The following is a 24,163-nucleotide window of genomic DNA, read 5'->3' as shown; positions in this document are numbered from 1 at the left end:
CTGTCTTATAGAGTGGGCCATGGTGTTGTATTAATTATATACAGCAACAGAACATGCCCTTAAGCAGGGATGATGTAGTTTTCTTTATCAAAGCTTGAACTGTAGAGTTGTTTCACCAACCAGCATTGTGTAGCAATGTCACACTTCAGTAGATCCTAAAACATTCCTACAAAGAGTACGTTCTGGGGTCGGTGCAGAGTCTTCAGCCACCCCTTTGTGAGATGCTAGGTGTGTCTGCCCCACCCGTCAGATTGGTTGTTATTCTTTTAGGTTAGTGGTCAGCTTATATTTCAAATAAATGAAGTTAGTGTGGAATACAGTAGGACCCAAACATTTGTTTTTTTAATTATTGCTGGCGATATAAATACAGCCTTTTTTAGATACTAATAATAATAGATTTGCCCACTCCTGTGTCATAGTATGGCAGTGTCAAAGATAGACACTTAGACATTTAAAACGGTTGCTCTAACTACGCTTATATTAACCTATGATGCAGGCATTGCTTCTAAGTATGTCATTGCTGATACGCCATTAGTTTTGAGGACCTTCAGCATTACCCCATTATGTAAACTCCACTGCAACCACAATGTTTTAGTTCTAGTAAACTATTCAGACAGCGTAGTGACACACATGCTCCAAATATGCTGTTACTCAGTGTGGTAATCTGAACGTATTACACTGTATGGTCAACTGCAATGCAGTGGTTGAAGTATCTAAAAGTGCAGCAAATTTGGTTTTATTAAAAGCTAAACAGTCTTTCATGATCCATTTCTCTTTTTCTGTCAAGTTCCATTCCCTTTGGATGACATAATTTAATCCATTTATCCAGTATAAATAAGAAAAGTGACTGCACTATGCAGCAGTGCCACATAAGCCAAGCAAGTAGTGGCAAGCTCAAGCCCAGGCTCACTGTGTGCGGATGCAGATGTTACTCAACAGTCTGCCAACCCGTGAAAGGAGAATGTTGTTTTGTATGCTGAGGTGCTGTCTGCTTTAGGTTTTAACAGTTCACTGTATCTGCCCCTCAGGTCCCAGCTACGGACAGGAATGCCCTGAACTCTCTGTGGGGCAAGCTGGCCTCTGAGATCCTGATGCAGAACTGGGAGGCTGCCATGGAGGACCTCACCCGCCTGAGAGAGACTATCGATAACAACGTAAATGCCCCACTTCTCAGAATTTGATACCACATTTAGATTCTCTTACATAGACTCTGATATTGACATTTGGCTTTCAGTAGAGCTCTGCTGTGGCATCTTACTCCTTACCCACACACTCTCGTCTGACTACTTAACTGGGATTTGAGTATGAAGTAGTTGTATGTTTGATTGATGGCCATTTAGAGGCAAGAACACTTGGCTTTTTTCCTTGTGCCTTACTGGAGAATAGCACAGCCTTTTTGTGGCACTGGTGAATTTAATTAATAATTTAAAATCAGAATTTAAGATTTGTTTAGATTTTTTTTTCCTGTATCTTCCGAGCCTCTTTCTCACCTTACTTCCTTTATTCTCTTCTGCCTGTATTTCCATGTTTGTCCTGTCCAGTCTGTTACTTCCCCTCTCCAGTCACTCCAGCAAAGGACATGGCTCATTCACTGGTCTCTCTTTGTCTTCTTCAACCACCCCAAGGGCAGAGACAATATCATTGAGCTCTTTCTGTATCAGCCACAGTAAGTAGCATTTATATTTTATGTAAATTCTTGTTTTAACCCCCTCCTGTACAGCCAGGAAATTGCAAAAGTTTGGCAAGAATACCAGGAAGTAGTTGTAAAGATAAGATCCATTTCCACAAAACAAGGGCCACAGGAAAGGCAAACTTCTGTACCTTGTCTGAACCTTAGGTCTGTTGGCCTATTAAGGTACAATGTAATCTAAAGATGTCAGCTGCCCTGTCTGCCTTGCTATTAGATAGCTAATGCTACCGGCAGCTATGTGTGAGAAGCTCAAACTTGGGCAATGGTTAGCCCATGTTCTGTATTTTTATACTTGATGCAGCAACTGCTACCTCAGCTGGTGGCACGGGGTTGAGGGTCCAACGTACGTAATAGACCTTAAAGTCGAGCGTATTTTGTCACAGTTTGGGAGAGTCCAGATGATTTGACTAAACTGAACTTACAAACCCAAGAAGATGCACACAAGTTAATTTTGAGCAGAAAATGCTTTTTTTTTTTTTTCGTAGAAAATGTGAATTTTGTTTGGAAAATCCCCTGTATCAATAAGCAAGAATGTGTACAATGAAATATTTTGTTTATGTGTAGTTCCTCTTTATCTACTCCAGCTTGGTCAGCAGTGGTGACACAGTTGCCTCTTTTCCACTTACCAGTTCTGTTGAGGTTCCCGCACCTAGTTTTGAACTGTTCAGAGCATTTCAACCAAAAATAATTTGGTTCAGAACCTGAAAACTTTGTTCTTGGCTGGAACCAGATAAATATAGCCATTTTTTCTTGACCTGAGGTGACTACATCAGTAGGTGTGTCATATTCTACAGACTGGAAAAAGCGGATTGAGAATGCAACAATGGAGAAGTCAAGTGAGAAATGGGCATGCGGTGGTCTCATGAATAGTTTGCTTTTTTTTTGCTGGTAAAAACAAATATCTGTAATGACAGCAAAAGTTGGTAGGCAATCAATTTAATATGCAACTTTGCTCTGGTTTACCTCCGTTGTGCATTGTGTAGCACCCTTCGTTGGTGACACATCCTTGATTACAATGGCTCTATGAAAAAATTGTCGGAAACGCATGCTGGTTCGTTAGATAGCACCAAGATTCCAAAAATCCTGAATAGAACCGGTTCAAGAACCAAAGCTACTTTGGTTGGAAAAAGATGAGAGTAAAATTCAGCCCTACTTTCAGAAGTGTCTACCAAAGTTTTCAGGCCTGGAAATGGACATATGGTGGATCAGCATAGTTAAAGCTGCCACTTTATACTTAGAGCAAATTGGAGACTTGTGTGTGTGTTTTTTGATAACAGTGGTAAAAGGCTGTTTTCCCCTTGAGTTGTATTGTAATATTGTGGACATCTGTGTGAATGTTTTGTGTGATTTATGAGATATGTAGAGAATGTGTGTGGTTTTGATTTTTCAAGTTTTATCAGTTTATTCTGTCGGTCCATATTAAAGTATGTTGTAGTGAAAATTAAATTGATTCAAAGAGCATTTGGAGAAAAGTTCAGTCATTTTCTAACCTTAACTTGATTCAGAGAAAACCATTTGGTAATAACACATTTTTGGGTGGTGGGCTTCTTCATGAACCCCGCTGGTATTTTTAAAGTGGTTTCAGAAGTGTGTGTTTTTGTGCGGTCTGTTTACTCTCCAATTCGAGAACGAGACCATATGTATCACAGATCGGAAACTTTATACACTGTGTTAAAATTTGCGCACCGCCTATTTTGATGTCTTTGCTCCCTCCCCCTGTTCTGATTGCAGGCTTGTATAATTGTACAGATGATTGGGTTCCACAGACAGTATGACAGGCAACCACAACACAGCACACTCAAATGTCTGGTTGCCTGAATTTTACTCAGTTTTTAATTTTATTGTGGATGATTAAGGAGGCCTGCCCAATAATTACTCATGAAAAGCTCACCCAACCATCTGTGTGGACAAACTGAGGTAGTTTTGTGTGCTTTGCAGTTTCACAGTCTAGAAACCTCATGTTTTCCCCACTGAGGCTTGGCTCTTGTTTCCCATCTTTTGACCAGTACTTCCTTTGGCTGAAGTTGGTGACCAGTGGCTGGCCTTCAGCTCCACAGATGACCTCTCTTACCCCTGCAGTCAGCAGACGTTGGGCCAAAGCCTTATTTGTGTACTATTGACAGACTGCACTGACTTTAGGGGAAACAATGCTCAGTAACCCAGTATGATGCAGGTGCAAACTGGGCAAATACTACTGCAGTGCTATATCCGGAGTCGCTTGATTGTCTGTATCACTTGTTCAGCTGTTTGACATGATTTTCTTTTCCAGTCCATGAAATGGTACCTTGCTACCCTGTCCCTCTCCTGTGTTCCTCCACAGCCCCCCTCGAACAGAGGAAATTTGAGCTCATACTTGATTTCTTGGCTGCATGCCTCAGTAGCATCTTCAGCAAACCAGTGCAGTGACGCTTGTTGCCTCAAAACTTAAAAAAAGAGAAAAAGATGAAGTCCCCTAAGTGGAGTAGGGTGAATGCCCCCCAGATATGGTACAGTGACTCATGCAAGGTTGCTTGCTATTGGAGCCCCCACTGGAGAGTGAGTAGGTGTAAGTTAATCAGGAACACAGTGCGGAGCGTTGCGGTCGTCCACGGGAGTCAAGTAACTACAAAGAGGGGGAGAGAGAGAGCTCTCCTCAAACCAGAATGACGATGGCTTTGCCAAACAGCCCACTGCTGTTTTTAGACTCAACTTCACTACTGCCACATGTCCCCTGTCCCTTTAATTGTTTCAGCTAATTAAACTGAAGGGGCCCACTCTACTTCCTCTTTTTAGATTTAATTTGGTCAATTTCGGGTTGAGTGAAGGGTTAAAGTTCAAATATAGATATGTAGAAACCAATAAGGATTTTGGTGATACAGTTAATGTCGATTGATTGCCTTCTTGACAAGGAGAGTGGTGTGTGCTTGTGTGTGTGCAGACCTTTCATGTTTTTGCAGTACTCTGTCTCCAGAGTTGGTGTGGGATTAGAATCCGCCTGTAACAGCGTCCTGTCTCTTGTGTTCAGCCCTTAGCCAGTTGACCTGTGGTTGAAACATCAGTCCCTGATGGATTGGGTTTCAGCCACTGGGCAGGTCCCTGCTCACTGATCTGTATCTTCTCGCCAGGGTTTCCTTTTCCTCCTCCCTCTCATACGACACTAATGAAAGAGACAGCTTAAAGCTGGGACCCATGTCCAGAAGTGAGGGTCCTGTTAGGACATTTATCTGTATTAGCTCCAAAGGCTTTTCCTCTTTTCTAAATGCCAGGAGCCCAATAGGCAGCCAAAATGTTATATTATGTGTCCTTGTAAAGATCATGTCTTTGCTTACATCAGTCTGATAAGCGATTACCTTTATCCTCTCTTATTCCAGATACCTCAATGCTATCCAGACTATGTGCCCACACATCTTGCGTTACCTGACCACAGCGATCATTACAAACAAGGATGTCCGCAAGCGTCGGCAGGTCCTGAAGGATTTGGTGAAGGTCATTCAGCAGGTACAACACTATGGTTTTTTTGTTACCTCTTGGTGTTTACAGAGCGCACACAGTTATCAGGTCATTGCTCATAGGGTGTACAGGCTTTGGAGGATGAGTAACTGACCATGTAACCCAATAGTATTGCTAACGCTTTCCTTTAAGCTCAGGGAGTGTTTATGGGTTTGGTTCCAAGCTGGAAAAGCCTTGAACCCATTACTTTTGATGAATGGTAGTGAGTTGCCCGACTGCAGTGTACCGATGCCTCTTCCACACATGACAGTAGCTACTTTAGAGATCTAAGCACTGTCTTGGTGGGTTATTGATAATCACTAAAACATGTGCCCAGTGCTCTCTACTGTGTGGCCCCAGGTCAGGATGGGTCTCTGTCTCTAAGCATGATTTGGAACTGTTGAGAGTTCAGAATGTATTTTCACTCAAGTCCTTGTAAAATAATATGATTATTTAGCTATTGTGCCCAGCAGGTGGTAACTGTGACTACATGCTTATTATTGTCAGCGTCTTAAACCAAACTAGGATTTTCTGAATGTGTTCATACTGATATTAGTGATTGCTATTGGATTGAAAAGACATGAATCACATGTACACTTCATGATGTTTGTCTAATTATATGTTTGCTTTAATCTGTTCACATAGCTGTTCACATAACACAGCTGTATAAATATATCTGGGCATAACAATTTTATTTTATTTCTATTTTTTCAGGAATCCTACACCTACAAAGATCCAATCACAGAGTTTGTGGAGTGCCTCTATGTCAACTTTGACTTTGACAGTGCCCAGAAGAAACTCAGGGAGTGTGAGTCGGTGAGTAACCACTTCAGCAACCTCAACAACATTCATGTCAATCTTTCATTCTTAAACTATGAGAAGCAGTTGGTCTCAGTGTATTGTGCCCCTCCATGACAATAAGAAGTCTTCTGAGGACCTCAGATTTGCAGGTCAGCCTCCTGAACTTTCACACAGGGTATCGTAGTAAACATCGTAATCATATGATCTCTGTCTGACCTTCTGTCTGATCGCACAGCGTTTCTATTTGCTGAACTTGTGCGTGGGTCCTGTTCAGACAGAAGCCTGATAGTCTGTGCCTTGTATCATGCTGTCAGATATAGAGGTCTTCTTGGACACTGTATGACTCAGGCTTCAGTCAGATTTTACTGTGGCCTGTAATTGACCCATCAGGCTAGTAGTTAACAGTAAAAGCTTTATATGCAAAAGTCTCCGCAGAGGCACGCAGACACTCGTTTTAAGGGGGAGATCTGTCATAGCACCCCCATTTAGAGTATTTATTTCAATTTTGGTTTGTGATGGCTAAATGTAACTGTAGTCCTTGATGTGAGAATAAAAAAAGTCCTTTTTCTTTGTTGACTTCAAAGCCGAACACACAGTGAACACAGCTCAGAGGAAAAAATAAATTAGGACATACTTCTTTTGCTCTTTGATACAGTATTAAAAAATGAAAATGTTTAGTATAAAGTATTGTTCATTTTTCAATCAAGAAAATGTGGTGTGCCTTAAGCGTCCTATTCTTTCTTTCAACCTTTCACGCAGTATCTCAAGAACGCTTTGAAGGAATTTCCTCATATGTTACACAATTGTCCACCTAGACTCAAAGATGAACTATGTTGATTTTGGTGGTCGCAGGTTAACATCACTGTGACCTCTCCTCCATCCCATTCTCATGAGCACAATATCTCAGTGACACTTTAAAGGAATTTCCTTAGGTTTGACACAAACGTCCAATTGGACTCAAGGATGAATTGAAAAGATTTTGGTGGTTAAAGGACACAAATGTGTAATAGGATAGAACGATGAAGTGATGACATTTTTTAACCAAAAGGTCAAAGGTCAGCTTCACTGTGACATCATAATGTTTTGCAAAAACACTTTTCTGGCTATTATTTAACACCATAACTGAGAGGAGACATTGTCAGATACTGAATTGGTGACTCTCATCTTGGGTCTCCACTTTGAAACTGTGCTGATATTGTATAGATTTTCTCTGCCACTGGTTTTTAGATGTCTTTAGATGTCTGAAATGCTGCCACCGTGGTTTGCTATATTGCATTGCCATTGAGTATAGATACAGCGGGTGGGCACAATAACAGTAATGCTTTAACAACAAACATAATGACAAATGCTGTGTTGAATTGATGGCATAAGTCCAGCAGACCCTATTACAAGGGGCTGGTCAGGTTCTGGGTAAACATTCAGTGGACATTAACTGGATTTAGAGAGTGAGCAGGTGTCCTAAATGGTGCTATATGTATATTTTGTGTAACTTGATCTCTTTGTTCAATCTTCGTATACACACTGTAATTTGGTTTTCCCTGCAGACTTGATAATTTGGACCTGCGGAGGAATAAAAGACAAAACTCTGGGTTATTTGGCCCCTTTTTCATCTTTTGCCTCTCAACGATAAACCTTCAAAATGAAAAACATCTGGCCTGATCAAATGGCTCTTTCCCAGGAGTAAATGTTTATAAATCATGTCAGTGGTTTACTGGCGGTTCCGTTTCGTTTTAACCTATTTTTAAACTAATACAAAGAGTCTGTAGCTTCCCAAATCACCATTTAACAGATGAGGAAGTTATAACTAAACTCACTTCAGCAGATTTGTTTTTACTTAGTTAGAGCCTCAAAAAAAATCTGTTCATGGTCAGAAAAAAATCCAAAGCATGTTCCAGGAGAAAATGAGATTTTTCCTGTGCAAAGGCCTCCAGGGGCCATCTCCAAATGCAAATGATGACATGTACTATCAACAATATTAGGGCTGTATCGTATTTCAGCTAAGACGTGACACACGTCCTCAATCACCAGCCTTGTTAAACACTTGCATGTACTTTTTAGGAACTCTCTGGGTTGGTCTTGACCTCGCCACATAGGGTTCTGTTTACAAAAGGCTCTACTGTGGTTGAAACAGATGCTCAAAAGCCGACTACCTCTCAGGTCAGAGCCCAAATTATCCCAGGTGCTTTTAACACTGGCCTACCTGTCAGTCTTATCAGAGCATGTCCAGTAGGCACAAAAAGCCCTCTATTGACCTCATTCAGTTCACAAGGAGGTCTAGCGAGGTGGGTGGTTCCAAAAATGTTTTACAGCACCTTTGATGCATTACCTGTGATAGTCTGCAAACATTTACCCAAATTGGTTTTGTTCAAAGTCAGTAATGCAGTTTTTTCCCCCTGCAAAAATTCACACGCAAGCCTTTAAAGAGCACATTATATCAGAGGTAAAGGGATGTTTCACAGACCGTGGAGTGATTGAGGTAAACGGATACCCCATTGGGATGGGCTCCCGTCTTGATGAGCATTTGTAATGCATCAATTTTGAGCCATTGAGAAGAGTGGCACCCATCTATTAACTGATTGCTGTAATAGCAAGATATGGGTATTGTTTTCAGCTCTCTTGTCTTCAGCTCACTGTACCCTGTATAATAGTTTGGGCCAAGTGCTTTCAAATGGTTTCGCTTGGTTTAAATAGTCCTGTTCAGGCTGTACAGGTTTTTTCTCTTTGTTTCTTTCCCACTCCACCCGATTCTGGAATCACTGTCAGATGTTGGATGCATGCATGTCAAAGAATGAAAGTTTAGGCCTACCTATAGTCAGGCCCTCAGATTTCGCATAAAAGGGCTTCTCAAGCCCCTTTCAGAATTTGTTTAAGCTTTGTGGTCTGAATCCCAGATGACAGTAATTAGGGCACTTAACTGTTCAAAGTTTATCAGCCTTAGATAAGCGTTGTCATAGCTGAAATGTGCGTTGCCTGATAGCGCCATGTAGTTGGGATTTATTCAAGCAGAACTCTGGGCAGATAGCAGCTTTCTAAGCTTAAGCAAACAAAGAGCTGGTAATTCTTGGAGAACTTTTGAAGATGGAGGTCTGTGATGTGAAATAGCACTCGATGGAGAGTTGGAATGCAGCAAGCACTGAGAAATAGGAGCATTTCACACAGTGATACCTCTGGGGCCATAGCTAGGTCATGAACTTTTACAGTAGATGAATTGGCCATATGCAGCACTGTCAAAGAGTCCGAGCACAGCTGTATTTCTTACTGTAACAAGCCACAGGTGTTACAGTGTAAGGACGACTGAGAAGACCTCTCATCTGTGAGTTTATTTGGACTGGTGGTGGTTAAGTTGTTGGTGGACTGTCTGTGAAATTTGGCGATCCAGCACAGTGGAGTTAACACTAAACCACTGGACCAGATGACTGGGGATAAGTCACAGGCAATGTGGTCATCTCTATGGCTTATTCTGTGCTCACTGTATTGTCGTCATCATCATGTGGTGGTTTTAAAATTTGGAGATTTGTGGTTGGCCTGAAGCTAGGTATGAAACGGTTACCACTTTGACATTAAAGCACAATTAAATTCCTGATGGTTAGTATTACCATTTGGAATAATCATTTACATCAGGTTTATTTTCCACACTTTAAAAACTCACGGTAAATACTAGAGATTGAACCAAGTCATTGTTTTGCAAGTCACAAGCAAGTCTCAAGTCTTTGCTATAAACTCAAAGTTAAGTTCCAAGTCAGAACTGACAAGTCCCAAGTCAAATCCCGAGTCCTAAACTTTGGGTTTTGTCATAATGTGCTCTACACCAAATGTTCTGCCATTTTGAGTAATAATATATTAAAGTTACAAAAATAATCAGCGCTTTCAAATATGTGTATGTATTTGTTAAAACAAGTTTGTTGGAAGTTGTTGCGTCTCTGTCTATAATGTTTGAGCTGCACTTTGTATATTCTGCAATTCATTTTGGTAACCATTGCAGAATTTTTGTACATAAAAAAATTATTTTTGGTATAATTTTTTCCAACTGACGCTCAGTAACATGACGTTATTTCTTGATGGTTCTCTTCTGCAACTTGGTTGGATGCTTTCAGATTGGTTCAAACGTAGTGGTTCAGGGGAATTTAGTGTTAAAATGCTGGGAATGACTAGCATTTGTTAATTCTAGAAATGAAGGGAAATCAATTGATTCTTGGCACACTCCTTAAATCACATACTTTTTAATCTTTTGGGGGGAGGGATTAAGTATTTTCAGGCCTTAAGGCTCAAGTCCAAGTGAAGTCACCAGTCACTGGGGTTAAAGGCCAAGTTTTGATTTTGTCAAGTCAAATCTGAAGCCACCAAATTTTCATTTGTCATTTGATTCGAGTCCAAACCTCTAGCAAATACAGTCCAGCATCAACCAAGTGAAGCAACAGTCTCTCAGGTGCAGGTGCAACTTGCAGTGTTTTTTTTGTGAAAAGATGGCAGAAGGCAGTGACTGCGTTTCAAAGACTTTTTACCTGCATTGTTGACAGAGTGGGCTCCAGCAGGCAAACCTAGTCATGTTACTGGTCTCTTCTTCTCATCTACAATAGCAAAGACACTCGAGCAAGTATTTCAAACATATAGGCTAACCCCATAAATAGGGTGATTATGCACCATTGTAAAATAAAACTTGATAAGATGATTTCAGTTTGTGTATCAGCACTTGGCTGATACACTTTCTGCGCATATTAACAATACCATGATAATACTGATAACTGTGATAATTTTGCCCACTATAACTGGGAGATAAAATGTTCCTATTGTTTCATCTCTGGTTGTAGCACCTTGCAGGGCCTTGGATTATTTACTACCTTATAAAGGGAGCTTGACTAAACAAACTTTTTGATACCGTAAATGTAGCTAGTAAGGTCCTCCCCTCCCTGTTTACTCTGACTGTTTATCAAAAATGGATTGGAATTTGGTTTCAGTGAATAGATTTTTTCCTTAATTGAATAAGACATGAATTCCTAGAAGCAGACCGATTGAAACTTGTAATGCTACACTCATGACTCTCCATTGCTGTTCAGTCTGAAGGTTCCAGCTTGATTGCCCTAATGAGTCTGAGGAAAGCTCTGGCTGCACATATTTAACTGTTTGGCCTTACTCAAACCTTAAACTGTTGTAAGAGAAACTTTGAGGTGAACCTATAAACAAACAGAAATAGCTCTTTGTATAGTTCTTACATTGCTCTTATGTACCTGTTTCTGTCTCTTTTAGGTTCTTGTGAATGACTTCTTCTTGGTCGCTTGCCTGGAGGACTTCATTGAGAATGCCCGCCTCTTCATCTTTGAGACCTTCTGCAGAATTCACCAGTGCATTAGCATCAGGTTAGTTACGCAGCACAAACCAAAATAACTGCAACTATCATTTACAAGTTGAACCTCTGGTTTACGAGCTCTATGGTGTATGAGCACACCACAGTTGCCTATAAATACTGACCATGTTGCATAGCAGGATTCAGACACACATCCCTTAAGACGAGCAGGAAGTCCTATTTGCTATCACTAGACTTTGTAAGCAGTCAGTAAACAGGAAGTAAGAACACAGGATTTGTGATTGTGGAATTTTCCTCACAGATAAGTGTTTATTGCCCCTTCCACACACAGCCATGCTGACCCCACACATCTTGAGGATTAAGTATTGTGAGGTCTAAGTGCTTCCAGGTCTCCACAGGTTGCTCTGCTCACTAAACTTTTAAGACCACCTGTCCGGGGCCAATTCTTGGACAGTTTTCTCCCAGGTAGAGGTCAGGGTTTAGACGACTTTAGACGTTTCCAGCTGCTGTAACACCCAGGAACCTTTCAGCTCCTTTTCTTTGGGTAAGTCGAGGTCAAAGAGTTTTGTAGGTCTCTATTGACTCGTAGTTCAAACTCCAGTTTACTTACATTAAAATAAAATTGACCTTGGATGCCTCCCCAAAACCAAGAAATTTACTCAATGCTAATTATAGTGAGCATTAGTGGAAAGAAAAAAAGATTATAGTAATTGTCTGCAATTAAGAGAGATTATAGGATTTGGCTGCCTCTTTACACCAATTTTAGAGAGTGACAAAGATAAAGACATAGCATTCACCCTTCTCAGCTATTAATCCCCATCTTTGTAACGGTGGATTTGTGCTTGTTGCTGCATCTAATCTCTGATATTTGGAAATGCATCTGTAAGTCTTTTTGAGTTTCCTCACTAATTTACAGTACAGATTTACCACTGCTTTCAGTAGGCTGTATTCATAATATTCTGCCCCTCAGGCATATTGTGAATGCTGAAGATTTGAAGGAAGGTCTGCATTTCAAATATGGTCCGCAAACACATGATGCTCAGTGGAAAGAGGGAATGAATTACTTCTGTTGACACGAAAATGATTGCATTGCCTGTTTTATAGAGCCGTGGAGGTCTGTAGTCAAGGTTGAACCGTGGAACATGATCAGGCCCTGTCGAAATCTCCAGTTGCAGATTGTCTGGAATTGATTAGGAGTCCTGGTTCTTTTTGGCAGACTTACTGCAATTGGATCCATTTACTTGTTAAGGACCACAAAGGTTAGTGGTAACACAGAAAGAGGAAGTCGAACGGTGATTTTTCTACTTTTCACCTTTTTTTCCTGTGTCTTGTGCTCTGGTCTGTTGAGGTTTCTAAAGCAGGGACACATATCAGGGGCAGTGTGAGGGATTTCTGTTTATTTTTGGTGGTGTTGTGACAATGGACAGAACATGTCTATTTTTGAAAGACACCCAAATTCCAAGTCATTAGTCCTCTACCCAGAAGCCCTCTGCACCCAAGCGTGGACTCAAATGAATTTGATGGCTGTTTTTAATGAGGACATTTTTACAGCTGTTGGCCATGATGGTTTCACAGATATTTAGCTCGCCTTTTGCCTACAGCTCAGGACACGAAAGCAGACCAGAAGTTGGCGTAATTGAGTTATTGTATGCAATAAAGCCTTATGTAAAACCTACTGTAGGCAGTGAAAATGTGATTCAGCCTGCACTTGTAATTGAAGTCACACACATCCTTTTGTCTAGACTTTTCAGTGTCCCGGGTGTGTGTTTCCAATTTAGCTTTGTTTTCCTTGTTTGATTTACAGGGTTTATTTCCTTAGTCCCTCCATGAACGTTTCAGTGGCGAGACCCTGCTTTGACCTCAAATGCACACTTGTCCTTTGACATTTTGAGTAAACGCTTCAGACACATGATCATTTGGGCAGTTTTTTCCCCCTCATCACTAGATTGTATTTGTACACAACAGCTCACTCGTAGTTGGAAGCAGCGTCTTGTGTATTTGGATGCAACACTGAAGATCTTTCCACCTCACAATTGAGTCATTAGAAAGACCACACGATCATTTCGGTTTCCCCGAAAAATCAATTTTACCCCAAGCCGAAAGCGAGGTTGCTCCAAATGGCTTGGAGTCTCCCAAACACTATCATATGTTAGTGTTTAACAATGCATTCATTTTAGGCCAGCCATGTTAAGAAGGGGGCTACTTTTGAGAAGGATCCCCCTCCATCCTCTTCTCTCATCTAACAGAGTTAGACCCCGATGCCTGACCCCTCTCTTCAAGTGTGAGGTTGGTATTAAGACCCAAAGGAGTCCCCTAGCCTGAAGTCGAAAGCTCAGGAGCCGGAGTGAGTAAGGGGTCGAAATGAAAGTGATCCCCTCTCCCCCAAGGAACAGGATCATGGTTGTGTAAAATAAAACCAGTCATGGAGGCTGTCTGCTTGGCTTAAGGGCCAAAGGATGTCAATAGTATAGGTTGTATAAGTCCAACCCATTCCCTGCTCTCCCTCTTTTTCTCTCTTCTTTTCTTCCCCTCTTTTCTTACTTTAACCCCAAGGTTTAAGTAGGGGGAGCTGCTGTACACCTCTTAGAGAGACAATGAGATAAAGTAGCCCTCCTCTGATATACAAATGTCCTTCCTGGGAGGAAAACATTGCCAGACTTTCTTTTATAAATTAGATTAGAGGACTTTGGCTGGTACAGGCCAAGGCCCTGGGCCTTTTGGGGCACTCTGTGTTCTCTGTGTGCTGCTGCACAGATCACGTTTAGAGGGGTTAGGGGTTAGTTTAACTCCCCGCTGAGGAAACCAGATAATGTTTGTTTTGATCATCATATCTGACCTGGACTTGACTGACTTGTGCCCCCACTTTACTGAATTGCCAAACAAAACACCTACTACCCCTGCACAGCAATCACTTAATCACACGGGTAAAATGGGAACCAATAACAAATTTTATTCAAATTTGCCTGAGATTACTTGATTGTTAGGTGAATAAGTAAAGCATGTTTCTCAGTGTCAGTGAGTATGGAGGGGTGGTGCTCCAAACAGAAGTTGATTATTATTTTGTAGTTTTAGAGCAAGATACAGGGGTCCACATAATTACACAAACATATATATTATATTTGTGAGCAGTGTCCAAAATTGACTTTTTGACTCACTGGACAGGGTAGATGGAAAAAATTCACTGACCCAGCATATTTTTTGTTGGCCAAAATAATAGTTCTTTTGAGTCACATATACATTTGTTTCATTACACTTATAAGACACATAAGGTATTATGTTAAACTTAAAGAAGAGGCCATAGCGAAACTATTTAATATGATGAATAACTCATCACCACAGCCTCATCATGTGAAGAAGTTCCCTCTGGTAAGCAGTGTATATGTCGAGAGCTTTTGTTGTGAAAGGTAAGAACAAACAGAGTGAAGCTGCCATTGACATTGTGGGAGGCAATAAAGAGTTGCGGTGCTGGTTCAGACCAAGTGGTGACCTCTGGGGCTGAAAAATGAAGCCAAGACAGAAGTGCCAAAAACTGCAGTTCTTTGAATGGCCACTCGAGGCTGGCTCCATTTGCTAGTCAGTCCTCATAGACCCCAACTTTACAGCAGAATTAAACATGTTTACAGCCTGGTATGAAAAAACACTTTTGGTCTCTTAAGCTAATTTCTCTCTTCATGACAGCTGGATGGGGTTTATCTTTTGTATAATTCACCTGTTTACATTTTAGTAAGGCTTGGGGTTACGCATTACATGTCAGATAGCTGAATTTGTCAGTTTGTGGCACTGTTTAGACGCATGTAAAAACACATCGTAGTGTGTGTTTGTGTGTGAGAGCTGAGGAGCAGCATGCCTGTAAATGACACCAAAATGCAGGACACTCTCAACATAGTTTTTTATTAAATGATGATTTTTGGTAAAAACATTTACCCACCAGTGTGGTAGCCTTCTGATATTTACTCGTCAAATAGAAAATCTACCTGCATTTGGCAGGTGTTAATTTCGGATCCTGTTCGTGAGGCTTATAATAGCCATTATTTGTTGACTGTGTCTGACAGCTTGATAGTGATATTTGATTCAGTAGTTTGAGTTGGATTTGATTGCATCATACTGCATTACATGACATTATCGCATATCGCATTATCCAAATAATACTAACTCAAATCAAAATCTTTCATTGATTGAGCTATCAAAATGAGCTACAACTACTGGTCAGTGTGCCATTTACTCTACATTAGTAACATTTAGGCCTGCAGACCAAAATCCTTGATATCCGCAGCGTCTCTCTGTAATTGCCGACATGTGTTATCCATCACAACCTAAACTTGCGTCATTAGACAGCTGACACTTTTCCAAACTTGTCAGGTTCCCAATAATGATCCATAGCAGCAATTTCATTGTCAAGCATCATTTTCTCCAGGTTTTAATGACCTGAGGTGTAATCAGCCATCCTGCAGAGCCATGTTAGTAGTTTGTTGGTGTGAGCGACAGGTTGATCAGTCTCTCTGTATCCTTTCTCCCTCCACTGGGCTGCTGAGATACTCTGAATCAACTCACAACTGGTGCTTTTCTATCTCATTATCCACCTCCTCCATCACACTACTGTGGTGAAAGTGTTGAGAGATGTGCGCTGTCACTTGGAGACCAAACCGTACTTTGCTCATTATGCTGAGGTAATGCTTTTATTTGTTGTTTACACTTTTAATGCCCCATCCAGACACTGACATCATTTCACTTCCCTTCTTCATGTGGTTTTGCCACCATTTGACCAACATTCATGGGTTAGAAAGCGGTAGTCTTTTTTTTTTTTTTTTTCCCTTTTTTTTATCCTTGAGGTAAGACAGACATTATCACAAATCCCAAAGATTACTTTCCACCAAAAGAATGTCTTAAATAAGTCCGACTCAGCGACAGCGACAGTTAGAATTGGTAATTCTGGTGGTGGGTTCTGTGTTTGCCGAGCCATGGCGTGAGAAGTGGTGTGGTTTGGGCAGATTCTAGCTTACTCACTGAGGGAGTTTCACAAAATGTGATGAATGGACCAGGAAGTGATAATTAGTAGAGTAAATGGTTTTTATATAGGCCCTATAACTCCTATTATTTTGTACAAACAGACACACATACAGAGGCTGTACACAATGACAAATTTGTACCCACAGTATTCCATTAGGTATGCGTGTGTATGTGTGTGTAAGGTTTTTTAGGGGTGGGAGGGGTCGGTGTCTTGCTTTTGAGATGAGAGGTAGGGTTACTGCAGTAATTGTGGGCAGTGCACACAGGGGTTGAGGATATTTATTGGGGCCCTTATATGAAATGTGGTAGGCGTGGAGGGTGGTGGGGGTCAGACAGGAGGAAGGGGGCAGGAAACACAGGGGGAAGGGGGTCTAGATTGGGGTATCGAGGGGAGGTCTAGTTATTTTGAAAGCCACAAGGGAAGCCAGCTGCACTGGGGAAAGCTTTGGATCAAAGAATGCCAGCCACCCTCATACCTCCCCTCCCTCTGCTGTGACACATCCATGTCTAGCTGTATCAAAGAGCAGGCCGCTCTCCAACCTGGCTTTCATTTGGAGGGACAGTCACTGTTTGACCAGTTTGTCATGACAAGCTTTACCAGCCAGGTGGGAAGAGAGTGTCTCCCGGACAGAGGTACAAGAAAAACATATAAAAGGATAAGTAACCACAGAGGCTCACAACATGGGGTAGTCCCAGCACTTCTAATTGAGTTATTCAAACAAGTCTGTAAATCAAGCCTCCATTAGTAGAGGACCATTAGAAGTGTTTTTTGGGGGGTGTTTCATGTTGTACACCTTTTGCCTGAACGCAATATGTTGGCCGTGTATTAGCGCTGTCAAATGAAAATAATGACAGTCACTTGGCACCTAATGTGCATCATCCATCATAATGTAGTGTTTAGTCGACTGAGAGTTATTTGGTGCAATTACATATTTCATATATGTATTAACATTTTCAGACAGCAGCCCAGTTTAATTGAAGTCACTGTGTGCAAAGGACTAATGCTGCATTCCATTATCCTCAAAAGTTGGAGGTTGGAGCTGGGAATGGCATCTGAGTTGGTGTGTTCCAGTCCAAGTCGGAAAAACCAAGGTGTTTATAGAGATACCAGTTTAGCCAGGTTAGCCATCGTTAGCAATACCAGTTGATAACAATGCGTGTGACTGTGTATCGTGCATGCAAACATCGTAGCAACATGTCCACAGATAGAAGTTGGACAGGACTGTGTGTACACATGTTTTAAGAGGACACAGATAAGACAGAAGTTCTAATAAAAGCATATTAGTACAGCTTCAACTACTGTTGATGCACAGAGCAGCCATCTTGGATTTTGAGGTTGGGGTTGGTGACATTCTTCTGACTCTCTGAATTGGAAATCCAACTGCAGCGGACAATCCAGTTGAAAATTCCAACTGGAAACCTAGAAATTTCAACTTCCCATTGCAAATGGAATGCACCATAATCTTAAGGATGGTTGTAATTACAGAGGACTGTTTGGGATTTTAAAAATTCCTTTGCAGATTAGCCCATTTAGGCTTTTTAGTAAAGACAGGGGTACTCAAGTGATGCTAACAGGACTAATTTCAGGTTTATTTTATGTATATCATGAAGTGGCATTTTTTAGCCATGTGTCACTTGAACAAGAACATGCTTGTGCTGCAGTGCTTTGAGCTAAATGCTACTATGCTAATGTCAGCGTGCTAAAATGCTCACAGTCACAGTGCCAACATGCTGGTGTTTAGAGAAGTAATCCTTATGACGTTTACCATCTTAGTCAAGTGTATTAGCATGCTGCTAACATTTCCCAAGAAGCACAAAACACAAAGTACAGCAGAGGCTGATTCATTTTGCAGGTCTTTAGTCATAAACCAAAGCCTTATGATAATGGAAATTTTGAATTTGATGATGGCACTAGAGGAAAAAAATGAGGAGTCACCAAAGTCATTAGGAGATATTATCTGTGAACCATGTGTGCCTGCACAAAATTGTTGCATTAGTCCATCTGGTAGACGTAAAATAACTGACATCCAGCTGGCTTAAAAATTTGCTAGCATGGCTTAAAAAGCAAGACCATATTGTGGAATATGTGAAGTAAGATTTTAATACATGCTCAGTGCAAACTTAAGGTTTGGATTTACTAAATTGGTGGGTCACTAATCTAAAGCACAAGTGATTTTGGTGAATTTTATTATCCCTTTAAAAGATAATGTGGGGATAATTTGTAAATGATATGAGGTCCTTACACCCTAATAGTAGTCCCAGGCTAGCAGTTGTACAGACTGAGTCAGTCAGGGTCTGCATCCTTGAGTATCCTCTTTATTTTTGGAACAATTTGCCCTGCACTGAGACAAACCTTCCTACCCTTTCTGTTGTCTTATACCCAAGTTTGAGCCTCATGTGTCTCTGTTTCCTCAACAGCATGCTGGCAGACAAACTGAACATGACGCCTGAAGATGCTGAGAGATGGATCGTCAATCTTATCCGTAATGCCAGGCTGGATGCAAAGATTGACTCCAAACTGGTGAGACCCTCTGTCTTCTTCTTCCTCAGTCAGTTTGCATAGCACTTAACTAATTACTCAAAGCTTTTTAAACAGCCCTTTACAAACTGGGGGTGGTAGTGACAGTCATATAGCCTTTTTAGGTGCTCCTCCTGTGTGACCTCAGAGAGATATAGAGGCATTATTTATGTCCTGATTTTTGTAATTGAAGGGTAGACTGTAAGGACATTGTAACCACAATATCTCATCCTTGTTTGGTCCCGTTTGTGAGGCTTCATGTTGAACCTGCATGTTTTGGCATACACATCACAACAGTTCTCTGTAATCAGCAAATCATAGCCCAGTCCTCCAGAATGACATAGAATTATCTAGATGTACTTACAGTAGATGTGAATAGGTGCTAAGCCGCTTCTGGTTGGTGTTTGCAGGATGGTGTGTCTGCAAGACCAAATGTGATTGGCTTATTGGTTGTTATTGTGAATCTGTTGACCTTTTTTGTCCGTATGTCTAGGGCCATGTGGTCATGGGGAACAACGCCGTATCACCTTACCAGCAGGTGATTGAGAAGACCAAGAGTCTGTCGTTCCGCAGCCAAATGTTGGCCATGAACATTGAGAAAAAGCAGGCCCAGAGCACCAAGACTGAGGTGACTAACACGCACTGTACATACAAAAATGCTCACAAGCCACCATTCCGAGCTTGTCGCTTAAGGCAAACATCCCTCTCTGAACTGATCAGATTGCTAGAAGGTCAACACGAACTCAGGGCAGTTCAAAGTGCCTCAAATGATCAGCTCGAAAGAACAAGGCTAAAGAATGTTGATGAACAACCATCAACAAAAGCTCTCTTTACACGAAATAAGCCAGTAAGAGCAAGTTTAACAGAGCTAACGCTTTCATCCCTCCATTGCTCTTCAAAGGCCTAATGACAAGGTAGATTCCAAACAACCATAAAACGATGCCTGAGCTCTGTGACTCAGCTCAGCAACGTAAATAAGGTGGACCCTCACACTAGCTTTTGGTGAACATTACTTAAAGCCTTGAGTTCCCTGCACTTAGGACCTGTTGCAGATGTCTGGCTCAGGGTCCAGTCATCCCATTTAAGTGTGTTTTTGATGTTGACCTTGTGTGTTTTAGTGGTATGTAGACTGTTCAAGCCCGAAACAGAATGTCACGCACATACTCTGAACTGGAGCTGTTGCTGCAACAAAACTCCCCGCTCCCTGAAGACGTGCACGTCTGTCAGATGAGATTGATGGGCCCAACACCTGACAGCACCAAGGCCACAGAGTTACAACAGACATGTTAAATGTTCACTTTTTAACTGTGCAGCTCTCGAGTGGCTATCTTTTGATGTGCTCAATTACCCTCCTCCCTATTGTTTGAATATCTGCAGCAGGAGTGCTGCCATAATCCTGTCCTGTAAAAAAAGCAAAGGCCCCCCTCATTAAGGAGTTTTTGTAATTAGACAAAAGAGGCTGCAAACAACTCACAGAGCAGCATTACATCCTGCTGTCCTCAAGGCTACAAATCACTTACATATAGAGAACATTTACTGCCTACCATCTGGGACGGCTGCTTAGGGTCCCTGTCAGCTCGCACAGCAAAAACGTCAGCACTTAACTGCTTGCACATGTATGTTACTTTTTTACATTTCCCACAATCAACAACAAAATTATGTTTTGATCGGTCTCAGTGATCTACAAATGGTCTAATTTAATGTTTTCTTCACGGTTTTCTTCCAGACACCAAACTGGGCAGGTCAGGAATCTGCATTTTAGCCACACGTGGAAGATGGATCCATCCAACTCATTGTGTTACATCTTTTTTCCACACTTGTATCTCAAGGAGCCCAGTGCTGTTTTGCACTTGGTTCAAGTCATCACCAATTCAATAAAAAGTGACCAACAAAACCATTTTCACCCATGATTGCCTTATTTCTGGACATTACAAACGGCGGTTGAGGTTTGAGTGGTCAGGCTTTTTTGTATCGGTAATACTTGATGAAGTTTTAATGTGCGCATTGAGTCACTGAGTGGGACAGTTAAGACTGCTGCGTGTGATGCAGGCTCATGTGTGCGCAGTAATGATGAATGGCTGTTTAGTCTGTTGGTTTTATGGTGTTTCAGTGGTCCGCTTCACCGTGGCAGGCGGTCTCACTGAGTGGGACGTCAGCTGGAGGGGGCAAACAGAGGTGATGTACAGTTAGCAGTGGTCACACTCTCTGCCAGTCATTCTGCCCATCTGAGGACATGAGAGAGCCATAAAGAACCATTAGCCAGACGGACACAATCTTTTTAATGTCCCAACCCCACCCCCACTCTTCTCTGCTTTTGACCTTCTCATAACTCAGTCCTCTGACTCTCTGTCCCTCCTTCTTTATCACAAACAGGCTTTCATTCCTTCCCATGTCTCTTAATTTGATTCTTCTTACCTATAATTTAACTATTAAACAAGGAGTTTATGTGGAAATACACCTGCTTTGTTAGGCTAAATCAAGTCTGGAAAGTGCACCTGTATGTGCACATTAGTAATATTTCAGACTCTAACAGAAATGCAGCATTGTTTTGTTTAGACAAGAAGAAAAAGGTTAATCATAGGAGTTGCATGTATTTTCTCTGTTAACTTTTGAGAATGGCCTGAAGAGTTTTGAGCCTTTAAACTGAAGCAACTGACCACAAGATGAATCATTACATCGTAACCAAAGAAAATGTACAAAACAGTGGCCATAAACATCTTTTAAGAGGTAATGAAGCTGCGCTGCTGTATGTCAGTCAGTACTGTTTCACATGCAGGTGGTTTATGCACCTCGTCTGTATCCATGGACAGAGAGCATGACGCTCCAGTCATTCAGCGCTGCTCTGTTTTTGTTTCCATTTCTTCTGTTTTCACCTATAATAAGTCAGAGCTGGCTGCCAACCGCTGTGCTCCAAGGTGGGAACTGCGACATGTCTGAACGGTGGAGCTCACTGAATGTGTTTTTAGGAATAACATGCTAATTATCAGTTTTTAAAATATTAAATCTTACCAGCATATTGACATAAAGCCCCTGAAAATTTGGTCTTGGATCTTACGTTTGTCTCTAACACTACTCATAACTATAGTAAATAAACAGTCAGAGTCTAAGTTCAGACAAAAGTCAAGTTAAATGCATTGATTCATTATCTTATTAATAGTTAAACAGTCAAAAACTATTTTTCTCTTGCTTGGTTTAATCAGAATCCTACAACAATTTAGTTAAAAAATATTTCTGAATTATTATTGGTACACCAGGGTTTGTGACATCACATTTTTCATACAAAGCCCCGCCCACTTCAAACCACAAAAACTTAAAAACCGAAATCTCTGATGAAATAACCAAAACTGTTATAACTTTGGCAGAAATCTTTGTGTTCAACCCCGCGGCTTACAGCAGGAGCTGATAAAGTAAATCAGGGAGCATAATATGCAAATATGAATTAAGACATTATGTCTTAATCCATAATCTCGTAACCGTCAGTGAATTTCAAAGGAATATTTCACCCACAAATCATTTCTTTCTTTAATATATCAGTTACTTACCCCATGTGACGTTGAATTTGTGAAGAAAACTGGATTTCTCACATGCCTTCATGTGAATGAAGAATCCAAAAACCAAAAATTTTTGATAAATTGGAGTGAATAGGGGGGATGACGTTCAACAACAGCAAAACATTCGTTTACAAACTCTTTCATCATGCATAAAAGTAGTGTGCCTATGCAAGTGGTATTGAACGCTGCACAAAGTTCAAAGGCAAGCACATGCCCAGGCATGCTTCTCATCCCTGTGTGACACTGTTTGTGCCGAAGTGTTTTAAATAGCAAGGTTTTAGCGAAAATGTATGTATGTTTGGGAAGTACTGAGCATATGACTGTATAATGAGACTTGGATTATACTGCACTGAGTTGTTTGAGAGTTTGTACATTTTTTAATCTAGTTTTGCTGTTGTTAAACGCAGCCCTCCTTACTTCAGTTCATCAAGTATATTCTCCGTTTTTGGATTCTTCGTTCACTGTGGATGCATGTGAGGGAAACAAAGTTTTCTTCTCAAATTCAACATAACAGAGGTGAGTAATTGATATATATATTTTTTTAGGTTGCTGTTTTCAAGCTGACTTACAGCCTCTGTGTTCTGTAACAGAGCAAAAACTACAAACTTTTTAAAGCCTTTTCTCAAGCCTACAGGGGTTGAGAGTGGCATATTCCAAAGAAAAATTGTGGATGGACTTTAATATGTTGTTTTGATTATCAGACGTTTGGGGTTCATAGATGGTTCTTCACCAGCAGTTCACAGTCTCACCTGAAGGTCAGTTTTTCCAGCTTTCCCAGAGCTTTTGACTACATCACCTAATCTTCAACAACAGATGTTGTCTTGGAACTGCAGATATTTATATTTCCATATATTTTTTCAATTCAAGCTCCAGAGCAGCCTCTAAATGGACCTTGAGGTGAGATACTTTCGTCAACCAGACTTCTGGTGACACTAAAGTTGTATTTGTACATGTGGGCTGTACCGTTACTGCTTTGTTTGTGAATGTCATGTTAGATTATTTCTGGACACTTTGGAAGCCACAGACACAGAAGGGTGCTAAGTATAACTTGAACTTTCCCACTTTGCCTCATTCTCATCCCCTGCTTGACATTTTTGCGACTTCCACATGACCACTGTGGCCTGGAACTTTTTTTTTTCCTTTTTCTTTTTTCTTTTACCTTGTAAACTGTGACACCAGCCCACGCTTAAGACCATCGCAGTCTGGATGTGTGATGGACAGGGTGTACAGCAGCTCCCCTCATTGCTGTTATGGCACTGAGGGCTCGGAGCCAGACCATCCAAATGCTGACGTCACCTCCACTTATGTGCACTGCAACTGAGTAGGAGGGAGGGAGGAGAGGGAAAGGAGAGGAGGGATGGGGAGAATAAAGTGATTGGTTTACCGGCCCCCTTCTCCATGACACATCATGAAAATAAAAGTGCCGGAGGCCTAAATTATCACATTCACCTTAACCGTGCACTCTCAGATGTTGTTTTAGAGCGGAATCCAAACCAAAGGCACTGCCTGCGGCTAACAGCCCTCCTGACCACAATGTCTGTCACTGCTCTCTGGATAAATAAATAAACAAAGTCAGGACAAAGGTCACTATAGGTTTTGGCAAGGAAACCACCACGATTCCTCCTCTCTTTTTTTTTTCTTTACATATTGTTAGAGGTTTTCCCCCACACATACTTTTTTCAATCAGCTCCAGTGACGAAATGGAAACTTACACTTGTGTGTGTGTATAAGTGAGTGTATGTTTAACTGCCTGAAGGTAGAAATATATATTTTTCACCACTTTCTGTGGTGTTTAAAGTGTGAAACCAGCATGGAAATTAAGTTTT

At 41.2% G+C, this 24,163-nt stretch overlaps 2 protein-coding genes across 3 annotated transcripts in view; both read left to right on the top strand.

Moving 5' to 3' along the window:
* Window positions 1-20,683, top strand: part of eif3ea (eukaryotic translation initiation factor 3, subunit E, a) — a 33,834-nt gene extending 13,151 nt beyond the window's left edge. The window contains exons 6-13 of the mRNA XM_049584014.1: window positions 1,029-1,154; window positions 1,542-1,666; window positions 5,041-5,167; window positions 5,873-5,974; window positions 11,204-11,313; window positions 18,687-18,789; window positions 19,280-19,414; window positions 20,513-20,683. Of these exons, the coding sequence (XP_049439971.1) occupies window positions 1,029-1,154; window positions 1,542-1,666; window positions 5,041-5,167; window positions 5,873-5,974; window positions 11,204-11,313; window positions 18,687-18,789; window positions 19,280-19,414; window positions 20,513-20,548 (864 nt within the window). The 3' untranslated portion in view covers window positions 20,549-20,683. The remainder of the gene's footprint in view (window positions 1-1,028; window positions 1,155-1,541; window positions 1,667-5,040; window positions 5,168-5,872; window positions 5,975-11,203; window positions 11,314-18,686; window positions 18,790-19,279; window positions 19,415-20,512) is intronic.
* A 1,918-nt stretch (window positions 20,684-22,601) lies between these two features.
* The window catches only part of rspo2 (R-spondin 2), a 76,705-nt gene continuing 75,143 nt past the window's right edge, over window positions 22,602-24,163 (top strand). For both annotated transcript variants that reach the window (XM_049584149.1, XM_049584151.1), the window contains exon 1: window positions 22,602-22,853. The gene's annotated coding sequence lies outside the window, so the exon portion shown is untranslated. The remainder of the gene's footprint in view (window positions 22,854-24,163) is intronic.

This window comes from Epinephelus fuscoguttatus, linkage group LG8, assembly GCF_011397635.1.
Source record: "Epinephelus fuscoguttatus linkage group LG8, E.fuscoguttatus.final_Chr_v1".
NCBI classification, from domain to species: domain Eukaryota; kingdom Metazoa; phylum Chordata; class Actinopteri; order Perciformes; family Serranidae; genus Epinephelus; species Epinephelus fuscoguttatus.
This window is presented reverse-complemented; position numbering and strand designations above follow the sequence as displayed.